The 18,131-nt window shown below is 41.4% G+C and overlaps 2 protein-coding genes and 1 long non-coding RNA gene across 10 annotated transcripts in view; all 3 read right to left on the bottom strand.

Annotated features, from left to right (window-relative positions):
- Nucleotides 1-5,897: 5,897 nt before the first annotated feature.
- LOC118371793 (heterogeneous nuclear ribonucleoproteins A2/B1) lies at nt 5,898-8,552 on the bottom strand. The gene is made up of 5 exons (XM_052519622.1): nt 8,433-8,552; nt 8,047-8,132; nt 7,619-7,714; nt 7,087-7,242; nt 5,898-6,349 (listed from the first exon to the last, which is right to left on the bottom strand). Exons 1-5 carry the CDS (start codon nt 8,455-8,457, stop codon nt 6,329-6,331), a joined length of 384 nt encoding a protein of 127 aa, XP_052375582.1. The 5' UTR covers nt 8,458-8,552; the 3' UTR covers nt 5,898-6,328.
- Nucleotides 8,553-10,598: 2,046 nt separating this feature from the next.
- The window catches only part of LOC118371794 (transmembrane channel-like protein 6), a 28,288-nt gene continuing 20,755 nt past the window's right edge, over nt 10,599-18,131 (bottom strand). For 5 of the 6 annotated variants that reach the window (XM_052519602.1, XM_052519598.1, XM_052519600.1 and 2 more), the window contains 8 exons: nt 17,497-17,594; nt 15,541-15,636; nt 15,280-15,355; nt 13,809-13,942; nt 13,327-13,503; nt 13,084-13,162; nt 12,859-12,963; nt 10,599-11,397 (listed from right to left, as the gene is read on the bottom strand). In XM_052519602.1, coding sequence (XP_052375562.1) covers nt 11,392-11,397; nt 12,859-12,963; nt 13,084-13,162; nt 13,327-13,503; nt 13,809-13,942; nt 15,280-15,355; nt 15,541-15,636; nt 17,497-17,594 — 771 coding nt within the window. In that variant the 3' untranslated portion in view covers nt 10,599-11,391. Of the gene's footprint in view, nt 11,398-12,858; nt 12,964-13,083; nt 13,163-13,326; nt 13,504-13,808; nt 13,943-14,436; nt 14,792-15,223; nt 15,356-15,540; nt 15,637-17,496; nt 17,595-18,131 lie in introns of those variants that run through there. The other variant, XM_052519604.1, reaches the window with a different exon arrangement.
- On the bottom strand, nt 11,417-12,847 carry LOC127930156 (uncharacterized). 3 transcript variants are annotated; one of them, XR_008137063.1, is made up of 4 exons: nt 12,179-12,847; nt 11,809-11,948; nt 11,612-11,695; nt 11,417-11,527 (listed from the first exon to the last, which is right to left on the bottom strand). It is a non-coding gene; the product is annotated as an uncharacterized LOC127930156 (long non-coding RNA). The 3 variants fall into 3 exon arrangements; XR_008137064.1 differs by lacking the exon at nt 11,612-11,695; XR_008137062.1 differs by having other exon boundaries at nt 11,417-11,695.

Genomic DNA, 18,131 nt, shown 5'->3' on the forward strand with positions numbered 1-18,131 from the left:
TATGTGTGTTAGGCAGAGCACCCCATGCTCTTTAACAACCTGTATGTGTGTTAGGCAGAGCACCCCATGCTCTTTAACAACCTGTATGTGTGTTAGGTAGAGCACCCCATGCTCTTTAACAACCTGTATGTGTGTTAGGCAGAGCACCCCATGCTCTTTAACAACCTGTATGTTTGTTAGGCAGAGCACCCCATGCTCTTTAACAACCTGTATGTGTGTTAGGTAGAGCACCCCATGCTCTTTAACAACCTGTATGTGTGTTAGGCAGAGCACCCCATGCTCTTTAACAACCTGTATGTGTGTTAGGTAGAGCACCCCATGCTCTTTAACAACCTGTATGTGTGTTAGGCAGAGCACCCCATGCTCTTTAACAACCTGTATGTGTGTTAGGCAGAGCACCCCATGCTCTTTAACAACCTGTATGTGTGTTAGGCAGAGCACCCCATGCTCTTTAACAACCTGTATGTGTGTTAGGCAGAGCACCCCATGCTCTTTAACAACCTGTATGTGTGTTAGGCAGAGCACCCCATGCTCTTTAACAACCTGTATGTGTGTTAGCACCCCATGCTCTTTAACAACCTGTATGTGTGTTAGTCCCATGCTCTTTAACAACCTGTATGTGTGTTAGTCAGAGCACCCCATGCTCTTTAACAACCTGTATGTGTGTTAGGCAGAGCACCCCATGCTCTTTAACAACCTGTATGTGTGTTAGTCAGAGCACCCCATGCTCTTTAACAACCTGTATGTGTGTTAGTCAGAGCACCCCATGCTCTTTAACAACCTGTATGTGTGTTAGGCAGAGCACCCCATGCTCTTTAACAACCTGTATGTGTGTTAGGCAGAGCACCCCATGCTCTTTAACAACCTGTATGTGTGTTAGGCAGAGCACCCCATGCTCTTTAACAACCTGTATGTGTGTTAGGCAGAGCACCCCATGCTCTTTAACAACCTGTATGTGTGTTAGGCAGAGCACCCCATGCTCTTTAACAACCTGTATGTGTGTTAGGCAGAGCACCCCATGCTCTTTAACAACCTGTATGTGTGTTAGGCAGAGCACCCCATGCTCTTTAACAACCTGTATGTGTGTTAGGCAGAGCACCCCATGCTCTTTAACAACCTGTATGTGTGTTAGGCAGAGCACCCCATGCTCTTTAACAACCTGTATGTGTTAGTTGCTCTTTAACAACCTGTATGTGTGTTATGTGTGCAGAGCACCCCATGCTCTTTAACAACCTGTATGTGTGTTAGGCAGAGCACCCCATGCTCTTTAACAACCTGTATGTGTGTTAGGCAGAGCACCCCATGCTCTTTAACAACCTGTATGTGTGTTAGGCAGAGCACCCCATGCTCTTTAACAACCTGTATGTGTGTTAGGCAGAGCACCCCATGCTCTTTAACAACCTGTATGTGTGTTAGGCAGAGCACCCCATGCTCTTTAACAACCTGTATGTGTGTTAGGCAGAGCACCTGTATGTGTGTGTTAGGCAGAGCACCCCATGCTCTTTAACAACCTGTATGTGTGTTAGGCAGAGCACCCCATGCTCTTTAACAACCTGTATGTGTGTTAGGCAGAGCACCCCATGCTCTTTAACAACCTGTATGTGTGTTAGGCAGAGCACCCCATGCTCTTTAACAACCTGTATGTGTGTTAGGCAGAGCACCCCATGCTCTTTAACAACCTGTATGTGTGTTAGGCAGAGCACCCCATGCTCTTTAACAACCTGTATGTGTGTTAGGCAGAGCACCCCATGCTCTTTAACAACCTGTATGTGTGTTAGGCAGAGCACCCCATGCTCTTTAACAACCTGTATGTGTGTTAGGCAGAGCACCCCATGCTCTTTAACAACCTGTATGTGTGTTAGGCAGAGCACCCCATGCTCTTTAACAACCTGTATGTGTGTTAGGCAGAGCACCCCATGCTCTTTAACAACCTGTATGTGTGTTAGGCAGAGCACCCCATGCTCTTTAACAACCTGTATGTGTGTTAGGCAGAGCACCCCATGCTCTTTAACAACCTGTATGTGTGTTAGGCAGAGCACCCCATGCTCTTTAACAACCTGTATGTGTGTTAGGCAGAGCACCCCATGCTCTTTAACAACCTGTATGTGTGTTAGGCAGAGCACCCCATGCTCTTTAACAACCTGTATGTGTGTTAGGCAGAGCGCCCCATGCTCTTTAACAACCTGTATGTGCGTTAGGCAGAGCGCCCCATGCTCTTTAACAACCTGTATGTGTGTTAGGCAGAGCACCCCATGCTCTTTAACAACCTGTATGTGTGTTAGGCAGAGCACCCCATGCTCTTTAACAACCTGTATGTGTGTTAGGCAGAGCACCCCATGCTCTTTAACAACCTGTATGTGTGTTAGGCAGAGCACCCCATGCTCTTTAACAACCTGTATGTGTGTTAGGCAGAGCACCCCATGCTCTTGTATAAACCTGGGGTGGCGTAGTGGGGCAGTTTGACTTATGCATTTGCTCTTTCAAATTAGCCAACAGTGGCATTTTCTGATGTTTTCAACGTGATTCTTCTTTGCTTTCACCACAAATGGGAAGAGAACAAAAACATCTCTGCATGAACCAGAGCGCACATTGTTCAAAATAAATCTGGCTCTGCCCAAGTACACACAGGTGTGAAGAACTACATGTTAAGCTGTATCGGCCCTTACCCAGAATCACCAACCCACATGTTTAATGATCATGGTCACAGTATGGATAAGGTCCACATGGGGAAAAATACATTGATCCTTAGTGGTTTTGGAAGTCAGCATTTCATTAAAACAAACAGCTAGCAACATCTGAAAGCTAATATGCCCTTTCAACCAAAGCAGTAGAGCAGAGCTTCATATTTCACTACCTAACCAGTTTGTCCAGAACCCATAGCCTATGAAAACCCAATTAGTACCATGAGCATCCCACCGTGCATCCCGCTGCTGGCTTGCCTATGAAGCCAAGCAGGGTCTTTCCTGGTCGGTCCCTGGATGCTGCTGAAAGTGGTGTTGGAGGGCCAGTAGGGGGCACTCTTCCTTCTAGTCTCAACATCCCAATGCCCTAGGGGAAGTGATGGGGACATTTCCCTGCGAAGGAGGCTCTCTTTCGGATGAAACGTTAACGTGTGACCTTACTCTCTGTCACTACATATCCCATGGCACTTATCGTAAGAGTGTTAACTCTGGCGTCCTGGCTAAATCCGGGCGGCAGGTAGCCTAGCGCTTAAGAACGTTGGGCCAGTAACTGAAAGGTTGCTGGTTTGAATCCCTGAGGTTATATCTGTTGATGTGCCCTTGAGCAAGGCACTTAACCCTATTTGTGCCTGTTCTGGATAAGGGCATCTGCTAACATGTACATTTCCATCATGGCACACCTAACCTTCCCCTCATTTCTAATTGGCATGTATCACTCCTCACCTCTCCAGCTGTGGTGAGCGTTCTGTCACAAATTATTGTCATCATCTGGAAAGGCACTATATAAATGTTGGCCTGTAAAATCTGTATGTTTTTGTTGTTGCCTGATTCCGATTGGTCTTTTTCCAAATTCCGTTTCCTCCATTTCGTTTAAGGTTTCCATTCTCCCGTTTTTTCCCTTCAGTTTATCAAGAAGAAAAAACAACAGTGTTTTAATAGAAGACAACTACATTGGACATGGTCCAAGCACACCAAGAGAGTCGTTAAGAGGGCACGACAAAACCTATCCCCCCTCAGGAGACTGAAAATATTTGTCATGGGTCCTCAGATCCTCAAAAGGTTCTACAGCTGGACCATCGAGAGCTGACTGGTTGCATCACTGCCTGGTATGGCAACTGCTCGGCCTCCATCCACTAAGGTAGTGTGAACGGCCCGGTACATCACTGGGGCCAAGCATCCTGTCATCCAGGACCTCTATACCAGATGGTGTCAGAGAAAGGTCCTAAAAATTGTCAAAGACTGTTCTCTCTGCTACCGCATGGCAAGCAGTACCGGAGCGCCAAGTCTAGGTCCAAGAGGCTTCTAAACAGCTTCTACACCCAAGCCATAAGACTCCTTAACATCTATTCAAATGGCTACCCAGACTATTTTCATTGCCTCCCCCCCCTCTCTATACCACTGCTACTCTCTGTTGTCATCTATGCATAGTCACTTTAATAACTCTACCTACATGTACATATTACCTCAACTTACCGGTGCCCCCCTGTATATAGTCTCGCGTTTGTTATTTTACCGCTGCTCTTTAATTACTTGTTACTTATTTCTTATTCTTATCTGTATTTTTTTAAACTGCTTTGTTGGTTAGGGGCTCATAAGTAAGAATTTCACTCAAAGGACTACAACTGTTGAATTCGGCGCATGTGACTAATATAATTTGATGTTCTAAGTGCAAAGGAAAACAACATCAAGAGACCACTTTTGAGGTCTGGATTTCTTTTGCAAATGTTTAATTTTGGGGTGCATTTACCCTTTAATTACAGTGTGCACCTACAGTAGCAAGAGGCAGTTTAGAAATGTTTTTGTAGTGCACACGTGATGGCAGAGTTTGCCAAACAAATACCCACTGATTGATTAGTAAGGTAAGCATAGGCTACTTTGTAGTTAACATCTAATTGCAAAGGTTTATGGGAAAGCCTTTCCATCTACCAGAACACTTTTCATTAGAATTCTCACTAACAGCTACACAAAGTGGCAGGCTTGCGCACCACACATACAGACAAGGAATTCAAATCAAATCAAATGTTATTGGTCACATACACATGGTTAGCAGATGTTATTGTGAAATGCTTGTGCTTATAGTTACGACAGTGAAGCAATATCTGCAATAACAAGTAATCTAACAATTCCACAACAACTACCTTATGCACACAAATCTAAATAAAGGAATGGAATAAGAATATGTAAATATATGGATGAGCAATGACAGAGCGGCATACGCAAGATGCAATAGATGGTATAAAATACAGTATATACATATGAGATGAGTAATGCAAGAGATGTAAATATTAAAGTGACATTATTAAAGTGACTAGTGATCCATTTATTAAAAGTGGCCAATGATATCAAGTCTGCAGGTAGGCAGCAGCCTCTCTGTGCTAGTGATGGCTGTTTAACAGTCTGATGGCCATGAGAAATAGCTTCTGTCTCCCAGTCCCAGCTGTGATGCACCTGTACTGACCTCGCCTTCTGGATGGTAGCGGTGGGAACAGGCAGTAGCTCGGGTGGTTGTTGTCTTTGATGATCTTTTTGGCAAACCTGTGATATCGGGTGCTGTAGGTGGTGTCCTGGAGGGCAGGTAGTTTTCCCCCGGTAATGCATTGTACAGACCGCACCACCCTCTGGAGAGCCCTGCGCTTATGGGCGGTGCAGTTGCCGTAGCAGGCGGTGATACAGCCAGACAGGATGCTCTCAATTGTACATCTGTAAAAGTTTGTGAGGGTTTTAGGTGACAAGCCAAATTTCTTCAGCCTCCTGAGGTTGAAGAGGCGCTATTGCGCCTTCACACCCCACTGTCTGTGTGCATGGACCATTTCAGTTTGTCCGTGATGTGTACGCAGAATAACTTTTAAAAACTTTACACCTTCTCCACTGTGGTCCCGTCGACCCAGGGCCTCAAGCTTAATGATGGGCTTGTAGAGTACCATGGTGTTGAATGCTGAGCTGTAGTCAATGAACAGCATTCTTACATAGGTATTTATCTTGTCCAGATTAGATAGGGCAGTGTGGTGGCAAATGCAATTCTCATTGCCTTCTAGAAGTTTGCAGAAAATATGAATCACTGATGCATTGTGTTCATTTCTTATGACATGATAAACTTGGGCAAATGTATACATTCTCAATAGGCTACATTTTGTGGATACTTACTAAGCTATATAAATTCTATTTTAATGTCTGGATTCCGTCAGCGTTCTGCATATCACAGATTTACAGGGTCCTATAAATGCAATCAATCAATCAATCATTACTACTATTGCTGTCACTATCATAAATACTTCTAGCAAACATACATTTTCTTTAGGAAATGTCCCTTTCTAGTAATATCTTTGCTTATTCTACTAAAAGTTCATGCAACATAGGCCTTATAATGTTCACAGAATTGAAAACAATTGGCATTTCATTACAAATCAGTAAATCAAGGTACATAAGACATCTGAAAACAAATTGTTACAATCAAACCAAATCATAGAAAGAAATTATAATCTACATTTATTTTTCAACAAATAATCCATGTATCCCATCCAAAATTGCTTTCAAAACAAAATAACGTAGGTACAGTATCATCCGGCCTCATTGATACATTCTCGAAGAAGCTCAATTGATGAACAGACCCATGGTCACGTCTGCAGATAGACCTGGCTGGGATGACCTCAACCTTCTGGGTCATCCATCTATATGAAAGATTAGATTTTAGCATGGTAAAAGAGTTGCAAAAACAGTGACACTTCTGTTGGACTCTTGCATATGACTTTAGACTTGGCTCTGTGTTTTAATAGTCAAGTATTGAATCAAAGTATATATATTTTTAAACAAATTGACCTTTGACCTAAAAGAGTCTAACCTGCAACGCAATGTTACCCTGCATGGATCAGAACACATCTGTTTATGAAGAGAGAGACTTGAGATTTGACTCAGACTCGCCCTGTTGAGACTTAAGACTTGACTGGTGCTGAAAGACCTGTGACCCAGACAGTGACATATCGACAAGACTGGCTGCATGTGCTGGATAAAAGCAACCTACACACAACCATGTCAACACAACACTCATTAAAACATGTTTCCTGGCTGCATGTGCTGGATAAAAGCAACCTACACACAACCATGTCAACACAACACTCATTAAAACATGTTTCCTGGCTGCATGTGCTGGATAAAAGCAACCTACACACAACCATGTCAACACAACACTCATTAAAACATGTTTCCAATGTGTAATCACAACAACAACAAAAAGTCAGCAGATTGAAGTGAAAAATATGATATTCTCATATGTTGATGACTATTTGTAAATCCAATCAGTTTTCCACATTGATTCAACATCATCATATTTACTTTTTTGGTTGATATGACATAGAAACATTGCTGATTCATTCAACAAGTCTTTGCCCAATGCTCTGTTTTGATTTACCTTCAGACTGACAACTCTCTTGGCCTCCACTTCCATGCCTCCTATATAGTGAGGACCCGCCCAGTCTGCCGTTTCTGCCTCCTCCTCAGAGGAAAAACCCACGTATCCCAACGCACTGGCACTCTTTGAGTCAGAGTCCTGTGGAGTCTTCTTGATCTGTTTTCAAAGGATGGACCATCACCATAACCAATAAAAACACCAATAATCAAAGAAAATACGTTGTTTTAAAGGGGTCAATCTGTAATATCTACATCCATTTATGGACTTTTAAATTACTGATATACAGCCATTGACTCTTGGGGAATATAACTTATAAATACCTTGTGAGATTAGTTCAACTGTCTTACTGTCTTACCCCATTAGAATGCAAAATATAAGCTTGTTTTACTCCACTGACTGCAGTGTAAAAAAAGGTGGAGGGGTGGATGCTATGTTGTTTAAAACTACAGATTGCCCCTTTAAAAAGGTATGGTTTAGGCCTTATCCACGTGAGGCTAATATTACAATAATTGATATGACTTAATCAGCCTACCGTGCATGCTGTAATGCTGCCCCACTGTCGGAAGTAAGCTTGTAGGTATCCTTCATTTATGTTAGTGCTGAGATCCTTAATGACAAGCCCGTGATCCTGTCCAACAGATACAAAATAAAGCCATTCATATTTTTACTTTAAAATGTTATCATGGTAAATATTGTGTGTCTGTAATAGGAATACTATGAAAAATACACTACATCCATTCATAGGCTACTAAGAACTACAGATATCGAACCTTAATTTGATAACCCTGTTGTTGCAACAAATCAAATACTTGATTTGGCATAACTAAAAATGTCCATTAATTATAATCCACATTTCCTGTTGCTGCAGGATTATTTTCCTGCTGTGACAAACTGGTCAAATTAAGATCCTACACCTGTAAGTGTGTTTTAGGATGGTCAGAAAAATAAGTGTTTGTTTACCAGTTTACACTTTTTGGCCAAAGCGGTCCTGTGTTTTTTAGGGAGAGATATGTACACTCTCCTTTGAGGCTCCGTTTTCTCCATAACTAGAGGGAAACAGAATAAATCAATATTTCATTTCATTTGACCCTGTGAAATGCTGTAGTCTTTGGATATTTGCTTCAGACAAAAACAAAATCGATCAGTGTAACTTCTTCTATGCTTTATAAAATATATTTAAAAAATGTATCAGTCATAATTAACTTAACATGAAAATAACCTGTTAGAGCAAGATACAACTAATATTTCCTGAGTAGACTTTATTTTCTGCAATAAAAAGGCCAAAATGTGATCTTTCACTAGTAGTATAATGATATATATATATATATATATATTGTCTTACATACCAACAGAGGTCGTAGAGATGTACATCCACCTGTTTGTTTGGTAGCCCTAAGAGCATTGCATAGGGAAACCCATCATAAGATATAAATCAACAGGTGGATTTGGGGTGGGTACAAGGTTTCTCTTCCTGCTTCACAAGAAGATGATGCAATCCTACTCTTGGCTTTCTACAAGTTCCATGTTACTCATCCTACAGCATAACTCACATATTACTGGATTGAGTTCCACAGAAATTTCTGAGTAAATGGGCATTGTTCACCCCTCCTTCCCTTTGTGATACGTCACCTCCTAGCAATGAATGTTAAGTAACAATCTAGGTAATGATGGGGGTCATCTTGGGGTCATGATAGGAGCTGCACAAAATGATTGATGTATTCTAATAATTGATAATGCTTATATTGTGTTAATAGAAGAGGAAGGGCTAATACCCTGCTTTTTGTGACTCCTCTCTTTGGCTGGAAAAAATGGCTGTGTTTTTCTGTGACTTGGTGGTGACCTAACAATCGTGTGGTGCTTTCGCTGTAAAGTCTTTTTGAAATCAGACACTGTGGCTGGATTACTGAGAATTTTATCTTTAAAATGGTGTAAAATACTTGTATGCTTGAGGAATTTTAATTATGAGATTTTTGTTGTTTTGAATTTGGCGCCCTGCACTTTCATTGGCTGTTGGCGGGGTGAGACGCTACCGTCCCACATTTCCCAGAGGTTAAACTGATTAATCATGTAACTGTAATTAACTAGGAAGTAAGGGCACCAAGGAAAATATTCAGATTACAAAGTTATAATTTTCCAAATATAACTTTTAGATATTTTAATATCTGATCAATCAGTCTTGATTAATGAATCGTTATTTACCTCATGTTAGTCTCATTCCAAACGTCGAAAATTGTTGGTTATCTGCACGAACCCAGTCTTCACTATGAGTCATCCATACATCAATTGTCTTAAAATGTTTATTTACTAAGTAATTCACAGAAATGCATAAACAAACAGTAGATCGTTACAAGGAAATGATAACGCTGTTTCCCTTGTGGGATAAACAGGTATCGCGGCTTGGGGGACAAAAAGGGAAGTGGGGGTCAACTGATATGAGACACAACAGTTAAATATTATAACAATTGAAATGCTAATCCTTTGCACATGAACGCTCACTCATTCGGGAACAATTGCAATCAATATATAGATTTACGCTCAGTGTGTCGTCTTGATCCCTGTTGAAAAGTTTGTTTCTGTTGGAGAGCATGTCCACCTTCTCTCTCTCTCTATCTGTCGTGGTTAGAATGGATAGTTCAGAGTGACATTCATTTATGTCGTTATAGAATAGTTGTTTCGGCGGTTGTCGGTCTTCGTGTTCAATGATACCGAATTCCTAGCTGCAGAATAGTAATTAATATCAAAGACTTGTTCTTATTCTGTCGGTATCGATAGTCTAAGAGTTTAACCACGTGGGATGGTTAAAAGATTCAGCAGTCTGGTCTCAAACCTTGGCCCTCTCGTTATCGAGGTAAGCTGGTCTGCAACCTTTCTCCTCTCGTAATTGAGAGAAATATGGTCTGTTGAGAATTCTCAAGGTGGGGATTTTATTCAGAAGAGCAGAAAAAGGCTGTCTCATGATGCCAGGTCCCAACTGTGTTCATGGGGGCGTACCAGTGACTTAAGTGAAACTTTACACAGAAATAAAATTCTCTCACATTACATCATTACATAGCATCCCACAAATAGTTTAATCTTTCCTCATTCATCCTGTACAGCAATTAGATGCAAGCCTCATAACTGAGGCTATTATATAAACAGAGTTATGGTAATGTGGCTGTATTGTCTCCCATGAGTTTCACAAAATTGTACCAATCTGACCAATTCTTCATAGTTGGATTCTTCACCGATCTTTTATACCTTCTCCAGAACATAAATGTTGTTCGGACCTCAAGTTCTGTGAGGTGGAAGAAATTCCTTTGTTCTCTCTGTGAAAACTCACTGTCTCTATACTGTGGCCATGAGGAGATAATCTCCTCCAGGAATTTACAACCTCTCTCTGACCACAGCAGCCTGGGTGTAGGAGACAGGGGGGGTAGGGGGATGGTGCATAGAAAAGGGCTGGTGCAGAGGGAGGGGTGCTCGCTGTACCCAAAGAGGGCAAAGTCACGACAAACTGTAACTCAGTAAAATCGTTGAAATTGTTGCATGTTGCGTTTATATTTTTGTTCAGTATACATTTAAGCTTGAAAGCGGTGACAGACAGCCCAGAGACAATAAATATATTTAAAAATATGTATTAACAAAAGGCAAATTAGACAGTTATGGCCCACATTGGAAATACCATACCAGTATAAAACACACCTCGGATGGTCTTGAATATATATCAGTCTCAGTTACTTCACATTCTGATGGTCTAGAATACATATCAGTCTCAGTTACTTCACATTCTGATGGTCTAGAATACACATCAGTCTCAGTTACTTTACATTCTGATGGTCTAGAATACATATCAGTCTCAGTTACTTCACATTCTGGTGGTCTAGAATACATATCAGTCTCAGTTACTTTACATTCTGATGGTCTAGAATACATATCAGTCTCAGTTACTTCACATTCTGATGGTCTAGAATACATATCAGTCTCAGTTACTTCACATTCTGATGGTCTAGAATACATATCAGTCTCAGTTACTTCACATTCTGATGGTCTAGAATACATATCAGTCTCAGTTACTTCACATTCTGATGGTCTAGAATACATATCAGTCTCAGTTACTTTACATTCTGATGGTCTAGAATACATATCAGTCATAGTTACATTCTACAAGAAATGTCTCAATGTCCTTCACCACACACATCACTCCACTTTGAGTTCACTTTGACTGGTTGAAAGCAGCCAAATATCCTTGATGTGATGGGAGTCCAAAATTTAACATGCAGCATCCAATGAACACTCTGGAATAATTTAATCTTCCACTAAAACATATTAAACCTGAAATGACATAAGGGAAACCAATGTAATATTTAACAGAAATTACCTCAATCTGTTTAGACTAACATATCAACCTGAATCTGTTTAGACTAACACATCAACCTGAATCTGTTTAGACTAACACATCAACCTGAATCTGTTTAGACTAACATATCAACCTGAATCTGTTTAGACTAACATATCAACCTGAATCTGTTTAGACTAACATATCAACCTGAATCTGTTTAGACTAACACATCAACCTGAATCTGTTTAGACTAACACATCAACCTGAATCTGTTTAGACTAACACATCAACCTGAATCTGTTTAGACTAACATATCAACCTGAATCTGTTTAGACTAACACATCAACCTAATCAGACCACATCAACCTGAATCTGTTTAGACTAACATCATCAACCACATCAACCTGAATCTGTTTAGACTAACACATCAACCTGAATCTGTTTAGACTAACACATCAACCTGAATCTGTTTAGACTAACACATCAACCTGAATCTGTTTAGACTAACACATCAACCTGAATCTGTTTAGACTAACACATCAACCTGAATCTGTTTAACTAACACATCAACCTGAATCTGTTTAGACTAACACATCAACCTGAATCTGAGACTAACTCAACCTGAATCTGTTTAGACTAACACATCAACCTGAATCTGTTTAGACTAACACATCAACCTGAATCTGTTTAGACTAACACATCAACAATCTGTTTATCAACCTGAATCTGTTTAGACTAACACATCAACCTGAATCTGTTTAGACTAACATCAACCTGAATCTGTTTAGACTAACACATCAACCTGAATCTGTTTAGACTAACACATCAACCTGAATCTGTTTAGACTAACACATCAACCTGAATCTGTTTAGACTAACACATCAACCTGAATCTGTTTAGACTAACACATCAACCTGAATCTGTTTAGACTAACACATCAACCTGAATCTGTTTAGACTAACACATCAACCTGAATCTGTTTAGACTAACACATCAACCTGAATCTGTTTAGACTAACACATCAACCTGAATCTGTTTAGACTAACACATCAACCTGAATCTGTTTAGACTAACATATCAACCTGAATCTGTTTAGACTAACATATCAACCTGAATCTGTTTAGACTAACATATCAACCTGAATCTGTTTAGACTAACACATCAACCTGAATCTGTTTAGACTAACATATCAACCTGAATCTGTTTAGACTAACACATCAACCTGAATCTGTGTTTGCAGGACAAGACAGACCTGTCAGAAGACAACACCATGGTTTTGGTACAGACTAATCACAGCAGCAGCTCTTGGAGGTCATACAACAGGGTCATGTTCATTAGGTACCAAACAGAAGAAAGCGCACAAACAGGGAGGGTCTACCTGGACTTCCTTTTCTGTTGCTGAACATTTTCCTGTTGCATACGCTAATGAACACCGCGCAGTCAGGGTCACTCACCTCACTGCCCTGTGGCTGAGGCCTGGAGGAAGGGGACAGTGGATACTGCCTCTTCTCATGGATGGCCTGCAGACTAGTAATTAAGAACTTCTTGTCCTTCCCCTCCTGGTGATGAAAAATAACAGATGAGTAACCATCAACACACAGATCGCAATCTTTGTAAGAATATTCAATGAAACAATGAAGTATTCAATGATATTCAATGTGTTTTGTCCACACACACACATTTTCTATTTGCTCCTGTAGCAGACTGATTATTTTCCTTTGGCCGTCTAAAACTTGGGTGTGAATGTAAATGACCATTCTGAAAAAAAGAGAGGAAAAATTAACTGCCAGGTAGGTAAACATAACATACTTAAAACATACACTGTACTGTTAGTGGCTTTGCATAATAGTGTCAGCCAAACGACACACAACAAGAAATATCCAGAGCAGTCCAAAGAATGTCCTTGTTGGATGCTGACTCACAGAAAGACACCTGCCAACAGGAACAGGAAGAAGGGGTTCTCCACCAAGCAGCTGTGTACCCAGTTGAGCCAGGCCAGCTTGGGGTTGGTACTCTTCATCTCCTGGGCCCACTGTTTGCCTGAGTGGAACATGAAGGGGAGGTTCCTGAAAGGACCACAGCCAGAGGAGGGCTTAATCCTATGGGGGGAGGCGAAGGGAAGAGGAGAAGAAACATTTGGACCACAACATCCTTTTCATACTGCAGTGTCAACCTGAAGAGTACTGTTCTGGCTGAAATATATTTTCTGTTCGTGTTGTCCTTCCCAGCACAATTCCAGAGATGTGTACTTTTCAAGGGATGTTACATAGTAACATAGACTCAAATGTGAAAAGGTGCATGTACTGTATGCATGCATACTTTTGCCTACATTGGTATAGGTTGATATATTTGTGTGTGTGTGTGTGTGAGACACCACGCGTGTGTGTGTGTTGGTCAGACTCACATCCATATGGTGTAGGCCACAGACACGGTGGCCCCGAGGAAGGAGGGGAAACACAGAAGAGAGATGAAGAGGGTGCTCATCTGACTGGCTCTCCACGGCTTCCTGGAGGCCTGGCAGTTCACCAGTAGACTGCTCTGAGGAGGGAGAAAAGCAACAAGAGAGTTCACCAGTAGACTGCTCTGAGGAGGGAGAAAAGCAACAAGAGAGTTCACCAGTAGACTGCTCTGAGGAGGAGAAAAGCAACAAGAGAGTTCACCAGTAGACTGCTCTGAGGAGGGAGAAAAGCAACAAGAGAGTTCACCAGTAGACTGCTCTGAGGAGGGAGAAAAGCAACAAGAGAGTTCACCAGTAGACTGCTCTGAGGGAGAAAAGCAACAAGAGAGTTCACCAGTAGACTGCTCTGAGGAGGGAGAAAAGCAACAAGAGAGTTCACCAGTAGACTGCTCTGAGGAGGGAGAAAAGCAACAAGAGAGTTCACCAGTAGACTGCTCTGAGGAGGGAGAAAAGCAACAAGAGAGTTCACCAGTAGACTGCTCTGAGGGAGAAAAGCAACAAGAGAGTTCACCAGTAGACTGCTCTGAGGAGGGAGAAAAGCAACAAGAGAGTTCACCAGTAGACTGCTCTGAGGAGGGCAAACAGCAACAAAAGAAGAAAGACTAATGAGTCTAACACCGCTGGGGTTTCCACTGAGTGCGATAGCTGGCAACAAAATGGCGGATCCTATTCATTTTCAATTGAAGGAAGTGCCTCAGGTCAAAGTGAACAAGGTCAGAGAAGGCAGGCGAACAGAGCATGAGCGGGTGGGAATTAAGTTGGGGACCTTAAGTTTCTGGACGGGACCTTTACTTACCTAATCGTTTGTCAACACTTTTTGGGCCTCTGGTTATGACAAGTGCAGAGTTTGGACATGATAGTTTGACCTCTTTTAAGGAGTGTACCACTGTCACTGAAATAGTCACACTGGTTGAGCACTGAGCTGGGACCTACCTTTACTGTGTAATGGTTACACTGGTTGAGCTCTGAGCTGGGACCTACCTTTACTGTGTAATGGTTACACTGGTTGAGCTCTGAGCTGGGACCTACCTTTACTGTGTAATGGTTACACTGGTTGAGCTCTGAGCTGGGACCTACCTTTACTGTGTAATGGTTACACTGGTTGAGCTCTGAGCTGGGACCTACCTTTACTGTGTAATGGTTACACTGGTTGAGCTCTGAGCTGGGACCTACCTTTACTGTGTAATGGTTACACTGGTTGAGCTCTGAGCTGGGACCTACCTTTACTGTGTAATGGTTACACTGGTTGAGCTCTGAGCTGGGACCTACCTTTACTGTGTAATGGTTACACTGGTTGAGCTCTGAGCTGGGACCTACCTTTACTGTGTAATGGTTACACTGGTTGAGCTCTGAGCTGGGACCTACCTTTACTGTGTAATGGTTACACTGGTTGAGCTCTGAGCTGGGACCTACCTACCCTTTTCATATGGAACAACAACAACAGCTTGAGGATCTGCACAGCTGGCAGTAAAGGAGTGAAGAGCAAGCCGAGCCTGTGGGAAACGATGACAGAGAAGGAGACATAAATTCCACAGAAACCTCAATGACATTATCATCAAAAGAAAGAGAGACGACCCAGGGCTGACGGCACCTGCAGCATCTAACGAAGCATGACAAAACAATTATGTCACAGAGATACGAGGTGAGACGACTCATGGCATGCGAACAGGCATTTTACCAGGTGAGGGTTTGCCCATAGATGAGCTCGAGTACGTTACGGGCGATATCAAACACTGGCTTCCTCCTTCTCCTCAGCACTCCTTGAGAAAACAGCCTATGGGGGGGACAGAGTATCAGTACATTTGACAGAAACTCTAAACAACATGTTCAGCAGGTCTGCCACGTACAACTTCTATTAAATGAAAGGTATACTCATTTACAAATGTCCATTTCACAAATACACTTTGGAAGTTACAACTTGAACATACTATACAGAATGACTGCTGATATGACAAGAACAGAAATACAATCACATACAAATATTACAAAAACCTGTATTGGTTACTGTTTAGCTGTCTGACTAATGAAGGTAATGGACTCTTGAACCATCCTTCAAAAGACTGTAGAACACAGTCAACATTAAAATAGTAGTGTCAGTACATCTCACAGTGAATGTGAAACAAACAAATGCTCAAGCAGTTCTGGCACTCACAACTTCACTACCGACTTCCTCACAAATGACCCAGAGAGCATGTCAAGCACAGTGAAAATAGAATACCAGTTACACTGCACATTAATTATCTACACAAACATCTTCAAAATATGCTCATCTGGTTAGTCACTCAAATATTTCCAGATAGAATCTCCAAAGAACAAGTAGAGCGAATATGAAAATAGTAGAATACACAGTACCAGTCAAAAGTTTAGACACAGTCATTCTAAACCTACTCAAGGTTTTTTCTTTATTTTTACTAATTTTCTACATTGCATAATAATAGTGAAGCCATAACTATGAAATAACACATATGGAATCATACAGTAATCAAAAAAGTGTTTTAGATTCTTCAAAGCAGCCACCCTTTTTCTTGACAGCTTTGCACACTCTTGGTATTCTCTCAACCAGCTTCACCTGGAATGCTTTTCCAACAGTCCTGAAGGTGTTCCCACATATGCTGAGCACTTGTTGGCTGCTTTTCCTTCACTCCACGGTCCAACTCATCCCAAACCATCTCAATTGGGTTGAGGTTGGGTGATTGTGGAGTCCAGATCTGATGCAGCACTCCATCACTCTCCTCCTTGGCCAAATAGCCCTTACACAGCCTAGAGGTGTGTTGGGTCATTGTCCCACTAAGCGTAAACCAGATGGGATAGTATATCGCTGCAGAATGCTGTGGTAGCAATGCTGTTTAAGTTTATTTGGGCTGCAATTTCTGAGGCTGGTAACTCTAATGAACTTATTCTCTGCAGCAGAGGTAACTCTGGGTCTGCCATTCCTGTGGTGGTCCTCATGAGAGACAGTTAACTCTAATGAACTTATCCTCTGCAGCAGAGGTAACTCTGGGTCTTCCATTCCTGTGGCGGTCCTCATGAGAGACAGTTTCATCATAGCGCTTGATTGTTTTTGCGACTGCACTTGAAGAAACTTTCAAAGTTCTTGAAATGTTCCGGATTGAAAAGTAATGATGCACTGTAGTTTCTCTTTGCTTATTTGAGCTGTTTTTTCAATAATATGGACTTGGTATTTTACCAAATAGGGCTATCTTCTGTATACGTCCCCCTACCTTGTCACAACACAACTGATTGGCTCAAACACACTATGAAAATAAATTACAGAAATTAACTTTTTAATTGAAATGCATTCCAGATGACGACATATAGAATGCCAAGAGTGTGCAAATCTGTCATCAAGGCAAAGGGTGGCTACTTTGAAGAATCTCAAATATATTTAGATTTGTTTAACATTTTTTGGGTTACTACATGATTCCATATGTGTTATTGCATTGTTTTGATGTCTTCACTCTTATTCTACAATGTAGAAAATAGTCAAAATAAAGAAAAACGTGCCCAAAGTGGTAGGCAGGTCCAAACTTTAGACTGGTACTGTAGGTTAACACATACACATCTCCACAACATGGGGTTACAGAGGGAGTGTCAGTACACCTTACAGGAATTATTACCATAAAACACTTCTTACTTCCATATAAATTCTCCGAAGACTGTGTAGAGAACCGTGAATATGAAATCCACGAGCAGGAAACGATACAGCTCCTGACCAACAAAGCTCTCCCAGCACTGTAGCGACAGACCAAGATACCAAAGTCAAAATATACATTACAACAATTGTGGTGGGAACTCATTAACAGACTAATTGACATCTGAAAAGAATCTATACTATCCCAAATATGGGAACTCATTTTGTGGGAGAGCAAAATTGCTCCACTTGCAAGGCCCAGGGGGGTTATTGGGCACAGGGCATGGTAATGTATTTTTTATATATATTTTGTATTGCGCACAGGGGAGGGTAGTGTGTTTTTATATATATATATATTTTTTTAAATTGGGCACAGGGCGGGGTAGTGTGTTTTTATATATATATATTTTTTTAAATTGGGCACAGGGCGGGGTAGTGTGTTTTTATATATATATTTTGTATTGGGCACAGGGGAGGGTAGTGTGTTTTTATATATATATTTTGTATTGGGCACAGGGGAGGGTAGTGTGTTTTTTATGTATATTTTGTATTGGGCACAGGGGAGGGTAGTGTGTTTTTTATATATATTTTGTATTGGGCACAGGGGAGGGTAGTGTGTTTTTTATGTATATTTTGTA

The sequence above is a fragment of the Oncorhynchus keta genome, chromosome 5, assembly GCF_023373465.1.
Source record: "Oncorhynchus keta strain PuntledgeMale-10-30-2019 chromosome 5, Oket_V2, whole genome shotgun sequence".
NCBI classification, from domain to species: domain Eukaryota; kingdom Metazoa; phylum Chordata; class Actinopteri; order Salmoniformes; family Salmonidae; genus Oncorhynchus; species Oncorhynchus keta.

Bases quoted from the DNA above. Each gene is read 5' to 3' on its own strand.
- LOC118371793 (XM_052519622.1), bottom strand. From the start codon at position 8,457: ATGTACATCTCTACGACCTCTGTTG. The intron at 8,133-8,432 runs GTATGTAAGACA...GTTTCCCTCTAG, and splicing joins CATCTCTACGACCTCTGTTG to TTATGGAGAAAACGGAGCCT. The intron at 7,243-7,618 runs GTAGGCTGATTA...CTTTGAAAACAG, and splicing joins GCAGCATTACAGCATGCACG to ATCAAGAAGACTCCACAGGA.